We start from the raw sequence: 16,706 nt of genomic DNA on the forward strand, positions 1-16,706 counted from the left end.
GTTTATTTTACTTTGTATTCGCATGAATTTTATCAGCTCAAATGTCCCGAATAACTAGCTCACTGGAACTTCATCTCCATAAGTGCTATCTGTTTATAAAACATGCCATCTTGAAGCAGGGCACCTAAAGCGAGTCTAAATCCCATATCAGTGACATTTTACAGTGCCATCCACATGCTCCTGCTCAGAATCTTTTTCACGAACTCGCTTTTAAAAAATTGAATGTACTTTCATATTCTAAATACCAAGATGGCAATAAGTTTCTATCATTTAGCCTGGAAAGAGTAATCTTTTCAGCACAGTGTGTTTATGCTGAAGCATTATAATAAGTTCAGGGCAATATTAAACTTATGTAGCAAGAAATAGTTAGGTGACATACATGTAGCCCAAAATCAGGTTAATTCTTGCTACACAAGCCATAGGATCAAGGGAAAGCAAAGAAGAAAAGGAAGAACAACAACAACAAGAAATGAATAACAAAAGAAGAGGAAGGAAAAGATGAAGAAAAAGCCTTAAAGGCTTACCATCTGACATGAAGATGCCAGCTTCAAGCGGGGCCTCCGAGCCAGGCCCAACCCTGTAGCTGATGAGGTGTGGGGGCTCGTGGACATTGAGGTATGATCCTATCCCATGTCCTGTGTGCCATGCATGTAGTCTAGGCCTATCTCCCATAGATGCTGTCTGGCAAAAGAGTCTAGCAAAACCCCTGAAAAACAGAATTGATCACAACACTTATAGCAGAGTATTTCATAGGGGGCTGCTGGTTGGGCATACATGTATTGAGCCTTTAATAGCAGACAGCACAGGATAGCATTATGCTCTGTGATATGTTTACTTGCTGATACACTGGATCTCGATAGAGTCAGTAAACAAGCAAGAGCATAGCTTACATAACTTGGAGGCCTTGCCTGATGAATTTACTGCTTAAAACAAAAGAAATCAGAAAAAAAAAAGAAAACGTAATCAAACAAATGCTACCATGTAATAAGAAAGATATGAATACCCCCAAAATATCATTTTGTTTTAACTTTTAAAGAAAAAATGTTTACATGATTGCTATTCAATATTTGCAGTATTGCAATATTTTAGCCAAATCATACAAAATTTAGTTTTTTTTATTTTTTATTTAATGGCGTGTAGTACATTGCAGACAATCTTAAATGAGCTCCTAAAAGAACAGCTCGGTCGGAAAAAAGGAAAGTTATGATTTGATGCTACTGAAAATATGCACATACATTGCATTACATGTACACTCTCCTCTTTTCCACCTTAGACTGTTCATAAAATATAACATTTAATTGTTTTTATAATGACATTAACATTGCAGACAATCTTAAATTTCCTACAGAAAGAATATGCATATACATGTACTCTCCTCCTTTCTAACCGTAAACGCTCCAAAACAGTGCAGTGGTTTACTGCAAGCACCATACATCCTGGCTTAGAAACAAATGCACAAGTGCCGTTGGTAAGGCATGTAGGTCCACTGGCTGCTACAAGCATTTTCTGTACCAATGTGAACCATAAGATTTCCAGGTCTTTGTTTTATTTGTTCATTTTATTTATTTTAGTACGGTAATAAAAAACCTGCTTCCAGCCGCAAGGCTGTTTTTCAGCAAGTCTGTATACAAATGAAGAACAACACAACAATACAAAAATGACATGATAACAACTACTTATTTACAAAGATCTCTGCTTAGATCCACCTCCACCTGAAGCACTGTCCCTCCTTCAATGGAGAAGGTGTAGCTATCATAGATGGAAGTATCTTCATCAGATACAATTGAATCAAGAAAGGTTTCAACAACAATAACTATGGACGGCTGCTTCTCATAGCAAAGGTTGGAACATTCTTTATTTGAACCTTTTAAACGTAATTCACATGTTTTGACTGCCCTAATTTGTAGATCCTTGTTCCGTAGTCTATGGTCAGGCTAGTGTTGATGTCCTTTAGATCCATCCGTTTAAGGCTTGGTTTTCCTTAATTCGTAGCAATTTGAGAATGGTACAGGGTTTCTAGCCCATTAAACCAAGTACACACCAAGGCTGTGCTATACATGACTTGACTTAAAAGCATACTGTTGACTCATAACAGATCGTGTTCAAAGGATGGGGTGATCAGCACTTCAAATATTTTATCACACACCTGCAGAGCCACATCATTAGAATATGAGATTAGTACATATAAAAGCATATACATTCTCCATGAAGCAAAAGGCTAAACTTTCATTCAGATATGTCAAAAACAAACTTTTAATTAACAAACTATTTGTACTATACATACATGTATTAAGTCTGAAGTCATAAGAAAAAAAACTCCTAATATCCTAAACCTTTACACACCTCGTGTTCCTTCTGGGAAGACTGCCGTTGCCAAGGAGATAACACCCTTCAGAACTCTTGTGAAACATTCCTGGATTGAAGCAATCAAAAGAATTGCAAATTACAGTGATTGAACCCAAGGCCACATGTTCATAAATGATGGCCAAGTTAAACTCAGACCCCGACTTATAAAAGTTGCAATTGATCTGGTAATAACTGCATCCACTGATTTATAGAATACCAAGTGCCAAGCTCTTTATTCTCTATGTCTGCTATTCTGCAACAACATTGATTTTTTTTTTTAATGAATCAAATAATGAAAGATAAATGCAAATTAATTTCATGATGACACTATCTGTATGTTATTTAGTTTCAGGAATATAGTAATTTTTATGGTATTGAACCAAAAAAAAGAATATCAACTTGAATCCAACAACATAGGCAAATATTCATGTAGGTGGACTAAGTTCAATCTGGTTTAAAGGTAATAGAAAGTTTTAGTAAATTTTGAAAATTGGGTGGATAGTGATTCTTTACAATTGTGATATATTTGGATGCCCCTGTAGATGTATCATAAGCACTAGAAAAATAGCCCCTAAAACACTTCTGCTTTCCAGAAAAATTGAATATAAAAATTTACCGGTGCTTCCGGTAAATTTTGAAAATTTTTAAATAGCGTCTACGGCCATACAATGGTAGCTGCGACCATGAAAATCTCAGAATATGTAGGTGTGATATATAATTTCCAAACGGGAATAGCAAATCGGATTTTATTCAAGAAACATTGTTTTATAGCTTAATTAATATCTTGACCTTGAGAGGGAGCTATTTAACATAAAGAATTTATTATTTACAATATCATAACTTTAGACTCTATTTAGACCGCGACAACGATCACTGAATATTGTAGGGTTGCATATGCTTCCAATATGTTCATTTGAACCAAATTCATGACCCCATATCAAAACTTTGTATTTGACGTCATTGCGGGCATGTCCGATTCGATAATTTCATAATTGCCAGAAAAGTACTGGGATTATCAAGTGCATATTACTTTTCGGATAAATGTGTCTTTTTTTTCTCCAATTAATATCATAGTTTGCCTTTTTAAAGACATTTAATGCCTAAATCACCCTCCTTTTCACTGGAAAGGCGCCTGCAGTGTCGTCAAATGCGTCATCACCGAAACTGGGCTTTTCTCTGAGCGTTCTGAGTCACCATTTTTAAGGTTAGATTACAGAATTATTGATGATTTCTAAGAAAAATCATTGTCATGTTTTCGGAATCTCCGTCAAAAATTATTCTACATGTCTTTAAAAATTTTTTTAGCTCGTTTTGGTAAGAGTGGCCCTTTAACCCTATTTTAATGGGGCTATTTCAGACCAGGTTTTTACTGGGGGGGGGGGGTCAATTCGACCCCCCCCCCCAAGATCTCGGCCGTTTCACCGCCGATCGCCGCGAAAATTTGCATGCATGTCAAGTGAAGTGTATAGAATACTATGGTAATTTCAAATTTTTGAAAAATTGACTCATTTGCATATTTATGGTAATTTATGCAAATAAGGTCATCAAATTCACATTTCTGCCAATAAATCAAAGATTATTCATGTTTACGTATTCTTTTCACTACATATATTTATTAGACCATTTGGAATAATAATACAACACAAAAAATTGGAAGAGCCAGGTTATTCCTTATGTTATCTCTTGTTTTTATAATTTCTTATGTATTTCATTGTTTTTTAAACTTATGTATTTTATTGTTTTTGTTGTTTTATTTCATTTATAACTACAATTCAACTATTTTGACCCCCAAAACAAACATCTAAACTGTAAACAAGACTGAATAAAAAAAGGTTTTATCTACTTTTAGGAAAAATGACTTTTACATATGTTTTGTACACAAATCATGAAAATGAGCGATTTTCGGGCTGACATGCAAAGACAAAAGGTCACGTGACCTTGTAACCGTAGGTCCGATTTTCGAAAAAATTGTTTTAAAAGATGCGTAAAACTCAAAAGTAAAAAGTCATGAGAGGAAATTTTTTATATCTGCCGCGGTTTCGGAGTAGTGACGAAATTTCTACAGGGGGGGGGGGGTCAAATTGATTCCCCCCCCCCCCCCCCCCCCCCCCCCCCCCCCCCCAGTTAACATAGGGTTGACACTTTCTTCTCAAAATTCTCAAAAAAACAAGCTAGGTTTTCAATTTGAAAGAGAAAGACATAAAAGTCAAGTTTTTTTCATAACTGAAGGGACAATCTGAAGGGACAAAGAGAAGGGTTTAGCAGACATTCGTTACCTTCTGATGTTGAGTAGGTGTTCCAAAGTGAAATGTTCTTGTAACATCAGTTGTTCCGTCTCTGTCAGGTGTAACAATTCAAATATGAATAGGAATGGATGATACAGTGTACATGTAGACTGCAAGATGAAACGTGTGTTACATCCATTCACAAAACATAGGACTACTTGACAGAGAAGTGTTGGGCCACTTCATGCACCATGGCTCAGGACGTCCCAGGTGCAAAACTACTTCAATGCACTTGTGCCCTTTGGTAAGGAATTAATCCTCATCACCAAGAGAGGACTTAAAGTCATTGGTTCCCTTGCTGTTTACTTACAAGCATATTCAGTTTACTAAATTATTCATCCCCTAACCAAGTTTTATAATGTTGTGTATGTACAAAATTGATTTGTCCCTATATATGTTTCTTGAGAGTATAGTAAAGCTTAAATCTAAAAGTTTTAACAAAGGCCATAATTTAACCAGTCCCACTTTCATTCTTGGGTTACGAAAGAATAAAAAAAGAAAATTTACAAGGGGTATGAATAATTTCATTATAAACTGTACATGTTTTATTAGCAGCCAGGGAAAACAATTATCAAACAAATCATAAATTAATCTGTGGAAAGGACTGCTCTATTGTCATTGTGGGGTGGAATACAATCAACACAGCCATCGTCATTTATAATACTATCATTAACATAAGAAGTATAACCTAGGAATAAATTATATATATACATGATGGTTCATGCCTTAATTATAATGATGTCTAGATGCTCCTAAAAGCTAGTCCGGTGGAATTTGAAGTAACGTGTGTATAAATCTTGCACGCAGCTCCTGGCTCACCTAAATCTTGCGGCAAGAGATCAGGAAGCAGTCAGTCATCGTTCAGACATAGAATGGATTTCAATGAGGCGGTTGATGGAGGGTGTTAGTTCTACATAAGACCTGTTAAGTCTTAAAAGTGAAATCAAGTGTACCTGATCACACCTGTTATTATGCAAACAGCCAAATGGTGTCAACTTCACCATAAGAACCTACAATTATGTGACATTTTTACCTTTTAAATATCAATTTATAGGGGATGATTTTAAGTCTACAAATAGTCACTATGAATATGATGGACAAAGAAAGCGGACAAAATATACAGTTCCTCGGGTAGACAAAGGAACATCCCTTCACTGCTATTATGTAAAAATGTGTAGAACATGTGAATGTGATACCTGTTCTACAGATTTTTACATAATAGCAGTGAAGGGATGTTATTATTAAATCATTCATTTATTGCAACCATAAGTTGGATTTCATACAGTAAAAAAGGCAGGCATATAAATAGTTCACAATATAGTGATATGTATATATACTTTGTACAATAAAACTGTATAAATTGACACTTTAAATACATAGATATGAAAAGAAGAAAAGAAGAAGAAAAAAAAAAAAAATTAAAAAAAATACACTCAAGAGCAATCTCATTTAAACATAATTAAAAAGGTACATAGGACTTCACAGGACCAATAATCATATATCAACTGACATCAACGTATTGTCCAACAATTAAAATTGAGAAAGATTTTGAAAGAAAGAGAGAGATAGTAAACTTTTCTTTTGTTTCTTTGTCAACCACAGCAACTGTTGAGGGTAGAATGAGGAACTGTATATTTTGTCCGCTTTCTGTGTCCGTCATATTCATAGTGAGTAGACAGGGTATACAATACTTTTGTTGCTTTTTTGTAAGTTTATTGTTGTTAAGAGTTGATTGGTGGATGTTAATATATACCTGTACTGTCCTCCTGAGTCACACAGGTATATCTCTTGTGTGTTGAGTGTCAGAGCAGTAGGTAGTTGAGGTTTATAGTGGATCACTGCTCCATTAGGACCCATGGAGGAGATCGTATCAAAGCTCAGTGACACAAAATCTTCCTGCTCACTGCAAAAACAAACAAAGAAAGCAAAACACAAGATTTTTAGTAAAAAGAGGAATTTATATTGTACATAAAAGAAAACTGAGCAGGGATTAGTCTGGGATGGCTCATGTGATGTAAAATATTTCAACCATGAAAAATGGATATATCCTGGATATACTCCATCTGCATCATGGACTCTATAATCACTGTACGCCTTTTGGCCTACGGTTGCATTCATTTATAAACAGCTAGTGTGACTAGACAGAGCAGTGACAATATCATTAAGGTTAACACCCAAATTTCATATTTGTTTCATGATTCTTGTCATAAGTAATTTGGAATTGGTGTTAAATTAACATCAGTCAGCCGCAAATTCCATATTGTGTTTTGAGGCGCCAGTAGATTTATGATATCTCTTCAGTGATAAACATAGTTACTATTTACTGTTGGGCTGTGACCTTCAGAAAATAGTGCTATGCCAGTCACTTCAGAGAGTTCATAATTTCTACCGCAGCCTCTCAGTGCATCCATGGTATATTTGATTAATATTATGACCACATACATGAAGGCTTCTGAATCCATCAAGACAACCGGTCTATCCGATGAGTTGGGTAAATGTATCCAGACAACTATGCAATATAATTTCAATATTAAGCTTTACATAAATCTAGAACAAAAAAAAGAGTTTTGTGCATATTTAGCCCGGGCTATTTTGAAACTGCATAGCCCAGGGGGGGGGGGGGGGGGGCTTCTAACCCCCCACCCCCCCCCCCTATGATCTCGGCCGTGGAACGACCGATCGCCGCGAAAATTTGCATACATGTCAAGTGAAGTGTATAGAATACTATGGTAATTTCAATTTTTTGAAAAATTCACTCATTTGCATATTTATGGTAATTTATGCAAATAAGGTCATAAAATTCACATTTTTGCCCATATATCAGACATTATTAATATTTAAGCATTCTTTTTCACTACATATATTTGTTAGACCATTTGGAATAATAATACAACACAAAAAATTGAATAACCAGGGTTATTCCTTATGTTTTCTATTGTTTTGATTTTGACCCCAAAATAAACACCTAAACTATAAACAAGACCAAATAACCAATGTTTTATCTCTTTATTTGAAAAATGACATTTCCATATGTTTTGTACACAAATCACAAAAATGAGCGATTTTTGGGCTGACATGCAAAGACAAAAGGACATGTGACTTTGTAATGGTAGGTCCAATTTTCGAAAAATTTCTTTCAAAAGATGCGCAAGACTCGAAAGAAAAAAGTCACAATATTTCAGTGCAAGATTTTTATCCGTTAAAAAATTATCGCGAAAAATGTCGAGGGGGGGGGCTTCTAAAGCACCCCCCCCCCCTGGGCTAAATAGGGTTAAAGGTGAAATTCAAAGAAAATCACAAATATGTCAACTAATGTCTCACTAGAAACTGGTAAGCTAACAGATAGCCATCGTACAAGTTTTAGGTCAACTACATATCGGGTGATTTATAAAAATACAAATACAACCACCTCCATAGCAGCTGGGATATATGAGAGATTCGCCGGAAAAATAACGATGTTTTAATGACGTCACTATATGGACCAATACTGCCCAAGCAGACGACATCTCATAAAGAATGAACATAATTGCAAAGATATTATTTGTCAAATTATAATGAGTTTAGTGTATATAAATGTAATGGCTTGTCAAACCATTCAAAAGGGGATATGATCCGATTCTGATAACTAAAATCTTTTGCTTGTAAATACACAGGATAGGGTTAATTAGCAATCAAAGAAACCAGACTTTCAAATTGAACCCCCCCCCCCCCCCGGAATGATACTAAGGGCAATTCCACGGTAACGGAAGGACACTCAGACAAGATTTTTGAACTTCAGGTTCATACTAAAAGAAATGTTTTATTAGTATGTATTAAACTATGGGGAACAAAATGTGTTTCAGTCAAGTGGAAAGCTTCATCAACTTCACAAAGTTTGGATAAACACTAATTAACTGGAAAAACCATGTCCATTTTTATGTCCTTCCGTTACCAAGATAATTAATATGCACATTCTTAAACTACTTAACTATAATGACAATTTTTTGGGGGAGAATTAAAGGCACTTATATAGGTATTATATCTGTACTGTTTCACATCTTATACTAATAAAACAGTTCTTTTAGTATGAACCTGAAGTTCAAAAATCTTGTCTGAGTGTCCTTCCGTTACCGTGGAATTGCCCCTAAGGACGGCATTTGTTCCCTCTTGGAACGCCGAACATACCGCGGTGTGTGCAGCTGAATATACAATGGCGTCTTATTTTGTTTACAAGCGACAAATTCCTTATTTTTGTATCGCTGCATTTGTCATCAAAATAAAACCATGCGCGGGGTTCAGAGTGAGGCAATAGATTATACATTTAGCCTGACGGTAGTGAAGTAAGAGAAAGAACTTAAGAGAAGATGAAAACACAGGCACTGAAAATGTGTGAGATGTCATGGGACATCGTCTGCTTGTGCAAATCATGTCCATACTGTGATCTCACACATCTCAGCAGCGTTCGGAGAGCTCTTCAGGTGCTATGCCTGGGCTGTATTTAAGCGTTTTGTAATTTATAATAATCATTACTTCGAATGTTTCCAAGCATTGAATTTTGATAACCTTGTCGAATCAAAGTTTCAACTTTGCAATAATGAACACAAAATTAGTTCTTAAATTCAATGAATATCTACTTTAAGCCAAATTTGAGCCAATTTCAGGCTTATTTACATACGGTACATGTGAAACGCAGTAAAACAAAGTGGCCTCTTTTTTATGATGACGTTAATACAATACGCTTACTTCAAATTTCTTTAAACCATTTAAAATCATTGCCATATGCTATACATGTACAGAACATGTGCATTTGTAACTCCGCCTGGTCTTCTACTGTATATTTCAAGTTTACCTTCTGAGATTCTCAAGCTTATCAGCAGCAGTCACTTCATTGAGGTACCCTTTTGGAATCTGCACATGAAACAAAGAAATAAATCAAGGTAAAAAAACATGCACCTGTATTTACTGTAGAAGCAATATGCTTTTATACAGAACATTAAAAAAAAATTAGTATCAAGTGCTGCATATGTGTCATCGTCGTCGTTATGAGCCAGAGCACTATAACAATGTGTTCCCATAGGAAATCTATTTATTCAGATGGTCATATCTCAGCCAATACTTAACATATTCGATTGGTTTTCGATATTTTGTATGCTCTTTCTGAAAATGAAGAAAAAATTGAGAAATTCCGAAAATAGATTTTCACCACTCTATTATTCCTACTTGACCTATTCCTTGGATGTGTTCACACATCTTTGTCAATGAACACCCTTCCTCCTATTGAGTTTGCAAAGACTCTTCTCTAACACACTAGTTGGATTGACAATGCTTATGAATCATTTCAGAATGGGAGTAAATCTACTGAACTTGACAATCAAAGGCAATGTGTGAAAGTGGACATGTACCCTACCTCATGTTCAAGCCAATTGAAGTATTCACACAGGGCTACAGCATCTCGTATCTGCAGGGAGAAAATAAAAACATCCAATGCTCAGATCTCAGTACTACGAATCTGAATTTGTTGTTTCTAAAGTGCATTAGTGCATTTATCAACATTGTCTAACGACTCAGATGGTGACGAGAGATCATGAGTTGTATCATACATTTTTCTGTATATTTATTCCTGGAGATATTAGCAATTACATCCCGCATACTAAGAATCTTGCAATCTGATTGGTCTAAACGAGGTCACATGATCAATGATAGATAAGTACTATCTCCCTGCGATAAGACTTTTGTACCGTTATCTTTTTATTTCTTTTGCTGCTGCCCCACTTGCCACTGAATAAGCATACAAAGTAGGTTACACGAAATGTCAATGTCAAATGAGCGCGCATCGACTTTACTACATGTATGCATGTTGCACTTTGTAAAATCTAGCTGAAGCTAAACTGTCTGCAGAATCAGTTCTTTTAATTATGTAAAATTCACTTTAAATAGACCTTATTGCCGATGTGGGATATAAAACAAATATTAACCTCCTTTACTCGGGCAATGGATACAAACTATCATCCCCTCTGTGATCTCGGGGGCTACCATCATCCCTCGCCTTGCGGCACGTAGCCGGTTAATATTTGCTTACTATCTATTATCCTATTAAATGTTACAACTAACAATTTGAATACTCATATCCCTTGTACATTTGATGTTTTTTGTGTTTTTCATAACTCAAGAATGAAAGGTGGACTCACCAAATTAGTTCCTTTGTTGAATACGTTCAGAGGTATACTTTTAATAATATATCACATTATCAAGAAACATATACAAATATACTTTTCACATACTTAAAGAATTACAAAACTTGGTAAGGCTATGAATAATTCAGTTGGTAACTGTACTGCACAAAAATACATGCAACACATTTATCATATGAAACAACAATATTGGAGGAGTAAGACTGGTGACCTAGAGACTTACATGTGCTTGACGCATGCCCTCAATTTCCACATCATTCTTGACTGCTTTGCTCTGCCAGATTGGGCTGTTGTGAATGTATTGATGTTGCTGTAATACGAGACAAAAATATGTGACAACATCATGTTTTGTAGGCCTTGCACAATGTAGTAATTAATAAACGATTTTGCCCTTTAGATTCCTGTATTCTTTCTGAAAAAAACCCAAGAACCATGAATACAATTGTTAATCCATCTCTCTCTCTCTCTCTCTCTCTTTCCCTCCCTTCCTTTATCTCTCATCCATAATACTTGAACCTCAATCTCTCTGTGGCCTAGTGCAATAACAATATTTCTGTTCTGGTCTAGCACAGATTAACAGTTTATCACATTAAGACAACAACTACCTGCACTTGAAAAGTGTGGGAATTTATTACCCTGACTTAATAATGAGCAATGGCATCTATGGAAACTGGAGGAGAGAGACAACTCTACAGTGCTGATAAAATAACTAAGCCTTCCCTATTAATCTACAGTACCTTTTTACCATCTAGGTATAAAATATTTAAAAACAAACTATAAACATCTCTTCATGCCTGTAATACAAGTTCCCCTGCTAATGCCCTTCTGCTTGGAACGCAACTAAACATACATTGTACTCTTCAAAGTTTACAAGTCAACTTGTACCATACCTTTGGAATGAGGTTCATTAGTGCATAACTTGAGTTGGCGCTGATCTGTAGAGAAAAAAAAAAAGAAGATATATACATGTACATAGCTGGTACATACATATCTGGAATACCGGTATTTAAACAAAAATTATATTCCCCTACCAACAAACAAGTGAAGGAAAAAATCAAATTAAAAACTAAATGGACCTTCAACTGCACGCAGTTGAAATGATGCCTGTGCCATAGAGCCATGTTACAAAACAAAACAGAGGCAATTTTTAAAATTCAAGTTTGATTGAAATCCATTAAAGGTAAAGACAAGTATTAGAAATGCCCCAATTTCAAAAAATGACATGGAAGCTCTTATTACAAATCATGTGAAAGAATGTTTTGACTAATACATGTACATGATGATAACAATTTTGCTGGGAAACCGCCTACTAATTGATATATTTGGTAAATTAGTTTATCTACATGGTCTGTGAGAGATAAACGCATGTGTCGCGCACATGTGCGTATAGTCCCATATACATCTTTCTGTGTACAGTGCTTGTAACTTTACGAAGACTGGGCCAAATTTCTTATCATTTTGATGATTCCAGAACCTTGCAGTACACACCAATACTTATATGCTAGATGATCAACCTTTTCTGATCGATTCCACAACGTTTCTTTCACAATGCAATCGCATGACCATAATTGGTCTTTACCTTAACAGGTTCTCAGAATATTGTGATTAAAAGCTAATTTATCATATACATGTATGCCCCTTTGATCTTTGACCTCATGACCCTAAAATATAATCAGTTCGATTGATAACGCGATCACAAGTTACCTTTGCATACATACCGTATTTGCCGGCGTAAAGGCCGCAGTATTTTTGGGGAAAAAAATATCAAAAAGTTGGGGTGCGGCCTTTACGGCGAAACAGTAAAAAAAAAAAAAAAATGTAAGTCCAAACCAGCACGAATTTGCACATACGGGACTACTATCGGTAAAATAACTATACCACTATGGTACAGGACATTTCCACACATGTTACTGACAATTTTATCTTGCATTGTTGACATGAAGACAAAAATAAACTTCCAAAAATAACATCTGCCGATAGATCTTGATCTAAGTTCAAGTTCAATGCATTGCAAAAGTAAAAGAAGGGCCCGTTTAACGGAGCTGCCGTGAAGCATCCAGCACGCAAAGTCGCCAATTTCAATCCATTTCAAAGTATACATCAGAGAAAACTGCAAAGTATGGTATCAGTGCGGGATGGCCGAGCGGTCTAAGGCGCTGGTTACAGGTCCCAATCTATATGTGCCCGCAAGAGATCGAATCCCGCCTTTGACAAAAAGTTTTTTTTTTTTTTTTTTAAATGTCGAAATCGGGGGTGCGGCCTATACGGCGCTGTGGCCTTATCGCCGGCAAATACGGTAATGAGCCCCATGACCTTTGACCTCATAATCCTAAAATCTAATCAGTTCTTTGGCTCTGCACAATACATGTCTTAAGTAATCCGTCCATCGGTTCTAATGATAATGCGATCACAAACTATTTTTGCATACTTAATGAGCCCTGTGACCTTTGAACTTTGACCTCATGACCCCAAAAGCTAATGCTCTGCACAATACATACATGATTCAAGTTTGGCGGAAATCCATCAATCGGTTCTTGAGATGACGGGATCACGAGAACGGGACATACGGATCATGGACAACCCGAAAACATAATGCCTCTGGCTACTTCGTTGCATCTCACTTAAAATATCATCAACACATTTGAATTTCAAGAAGAGAGACAAGATTGTCATTGAACCTCACCCAGGTCTTGGCTCCATTTTCAGCAAGCATGTCTGAGATGAACTTTTGAATGTCATCATATGCATGTAGTGTGACTTCTATTCCTTGGTTGATATGGCTGTGTACTCCAGGTTCTAGCTTACTCTCATCTACAAACAGACTGATAGAAAAAAACATATTATGGCCCTGTTTCAAAAGACATTTCATCAACAACAAATAACTATAATGTAGAAAAGATACTGAATCCCTGTATCTAATGTTGTCAGCAAATGTATTATAGAAGTTTAGCAGTTAGTGTTTACATGTACTGTATGTGTATGTTTAAATTTACATGTAGATGTACATGAAACATGGTCCATAAAGCTTAGCAAACCTATTTCCTCAACACATTTTATTGCTCTCTTTTTTTCTTAACTTCAGAGGCGTCAAAATCTAATCAGATCATCTTCCTATAGTGATACACCCTATCATCAGTTTTGAAAAACATACCTCTGATGGTTCTTGAGATATCACGATAATGAGGCTTAAAAGAGTAGGTAAACTTTAGCAAATGACATCAAAAGACCTTTGACATACATGTAACCACAGTGTGAATGTCCCCCTAGTGCATCTCTGACCAAAGTTTGGTGATAATAGAATCAACAGTTGTGAAGTTATTTGTCTAAAAGAGTGTGATATGACCTAAAATTACCTTTGACCTACCATGTGAACTTATAGAGAACTACAAAGTTAAGGTCCCAGGTGCATTTTTGTTCTAAGTTTGGTAACATTAGTATTAACAGGTACAAAGTTATTTGTAACATGAAAATCTTGAAGGTAAACTTTAATATAAGACCTCAAATGACCTTTGCTCTTAATGGCATGTAACCCTTGACAGCCTCAAAGCATGGAGGTACCCAAATGAACTATGACCCAGTCTAGTCACAATAGGGTTGACAGTTGCGAAGTTATTTTTTGAAGGTGACGGACGACGAACGGGCAACAAACGGACAATGGACAGATGCTGTTTGGATCCCTTAGTCTCCTCTCCACCTTCGGTTGGCCAGACATTCCTCTTCAGATTCATAGCTCAGGTAGTTTTAGTAAACCCCAAACCATGATTATAAAGATGGATTTATTTGATTTTTACTTACCGTACATGTAATAAATGGTAGGCATACAAGTTACATACTTTTTTTTTAAAGTATCCATACAAGTCTTAGCTCTATTGAGGATATGCAAATACACTTAAAAGGCAGGGTATTTTACCAACATTGCTTGCTACCACTGCTGTAATTTTTTTTCAATCGTGCCATCTTTCGGTGAAGGCAATCATACATACTCTAATTAGAGCAATTTCAATTTCCAGTACCCAAGCATCATCACATGCACGTCATCAGTTGCTGATGCATTGTGGGACATTGCTGTCAACACATTGGCACTATTTGAGCAGCAGATGGCAGTATACGTGAATCTGAAGTAGTATCATTGGAAGATTTACATTCCTTGTTATTTTTTTCACAATTACCAGTATGTTGTCTGTATCTAATATGCGTATATGAACATTTCCCAAAAATGTTCAACAAATATTTACAATACTCACTGTACACTATCCTGAGAAAGCACTGCATAAGCAAAGAACACGGGGTTGTATACAATATCTGAACCTCGTAGATTAAATAGCCCTATGAAGAGAATAAAAGAAAATCCTGATAAATATTACATTCTTATATTTGTCATTATACATTCTCTGTCAACAACTGCTATATCATTATTAATAGAGTTTAACATCAAGGTCTAGTGGATATTTCGTCAGACTAGGTATCTCATGTACAACTGCAGCTTTTCAACGTAAGAGCGGGGTCATCTTAAAGTGTGCACTCCTTGGGGGAGCGGAAGCTCTTTGTCTGTAAGATGATCCTAAAATCTAATCAGTTCTTTGGCTTTGCAAGATACATACATGTTTTGACTTTAATGGAAATCCGTCTATCGGTTCTAATGAAGTGATCACAAGCTATTTTTGCATACATAATGAGCCCCATGACCTTTGACCTCATGAGCCCAAAATTTAATCAGTTCATTGACTCAGCAAGATACACACATGTCCTGAGTTTGATAGTAATCAGTTCTTTGGCTCTGCAAGATACATACATGTTTTGACTTTGATGGGAATCCATCCATCTGTTCTAATGATGTGATCACAAGCTATTTTAGCATGCATAATGAGCCCCATGACCTTTGACCTTATGACCCCAAAATCTAATCAGTTCATTGACTCAGCAAGATACACACATGTCCTGAAATTGATAGTACTCTGTCCACCGGTTCTAATGATAATGCAATCACAAGCTATTTTTGCATGTACATATAAGAGCCCTGTGACCTTTGACCTTGTAACCCTAAAATCTAATCAGTTGATTGGCTCTGCAAGGTACATACATGACCAAAGTTTGGCATGAATCCATCAATTGTTTCTTGAGATAAAGCGATCATGAGAACGGGACGTACGGACAACCTGGCTACTTCGTAACGGAGGCGTAATAAGTCATGTCAACTGACATAAAGAAATATTTCTACTATTTACACTATTTTACAATGGAGCATTAAATCAGTTTAGGGCTTATGCATTAAAAAATAACAAAAAAGAAAAGAAAGGAAAAAAATGGATCATCCAAACTTAGACATAATGATTCTACAACGTATAAAAAGGTTCTTCAGCTGTATAACGTCTGATCTACATTTGCCACTCTTCAGCCAGATGTAGTAAATGGGTACCTGGTAAGAATTCATTCCTTGAATGCTTCAAGTGCTTTTGAGCAACTGGGCTAAAGCCAGTGTAATAATAGGTGTCTTGAATTCCACCTAGGAGGGATAGATGCGCAATGTTAATATAGCTATTGCTAATATTATTATTATTCCTATCATCACTATTAGCATTGCAGGTATACTAATCTTATTTTGCCTCTACTCACATGCTATTTCATCAAGGGCAGTCAGGATAAGATTCTGGACACGAACCTTCGCCATCTTCCTTCTAATCTGAGCCACTTTCTCTGCTGAACTTTGACCTGACAAATAGATAATCTGACATTTTAAAATTGATTTCTATCTATTAAATTCATATCTTGAAATGAGTGACAAAAATGTCATAATGATCCCATAATGCAAAAAATCATAACTAATACAGAATTGCTGGGATCAGACAATATCTTTTTTTTTTAAGTATAAATTTACCCAAAACCATGATATCAACAATTTTCAAAA

General features: G+C 35.9%; 1 protein-coding gene across 1 annotated transcript in view; it reads right to left on the minus strand.

Annotated features, from left to right (window-relative positions):
- The window catches only part of LOC581095 (xaa-Pro aminopeptidase 1), a 59,330-nt gene that overhangs the window by 3,045 nt on the left and 39,579 nt on the right, over window positions 1-16,706 (minus strand). Inside the window, 12 exon segments of the mRNA XM_030985965.1 lie at window positions 488-639; window positions 642-706; window positions 2,344-2,413; window positions 4,623-4,683; window positions 6,385-6,534; window positions 9,460-9,518; window positions 10,018-10,068; window positions 11,025-11,111; window positions 11,692-11,736; window positions 13,485-13,623; window positions 15,046-15,127; window positions 16,415-16,510. Of these exon segments, the coding sequence (XP_030841825.1) occupies window positions 488-639; window positions 642-706; window positions 2,344-2,413; window positions 4,623-4,683; window positions 6,385-6,534; window positions 9,460-9,518; window positions 10,018-10,068; window positions 11,025-11,111; window positions 11,692-11,736; window positions 13,485-13,623; window positions 15,046-15,127; window positions 16,415-16,510 (1,057 nt within the window).

The sequence above is a fragment of the Strongylocentrotus purpuratus genome, unplaced genomic scaffold, assembly GCF_000002235.5.
Source record: "Strongylocentrotus purpuratus isolate Spur 01 unplaced genomic scaffold, Spur_5.0 spur5_scaffold_15, whole genome shotgun sequence".
In the NCBI taxonomy this organism is placed as follows: Eukaryota; Metazoa; Echinodermata; class Echinoidea; order Camarodonta; family Strongylocentrotidae; genus Strongylocentrotus; species Strongylocentrotus purpuratus.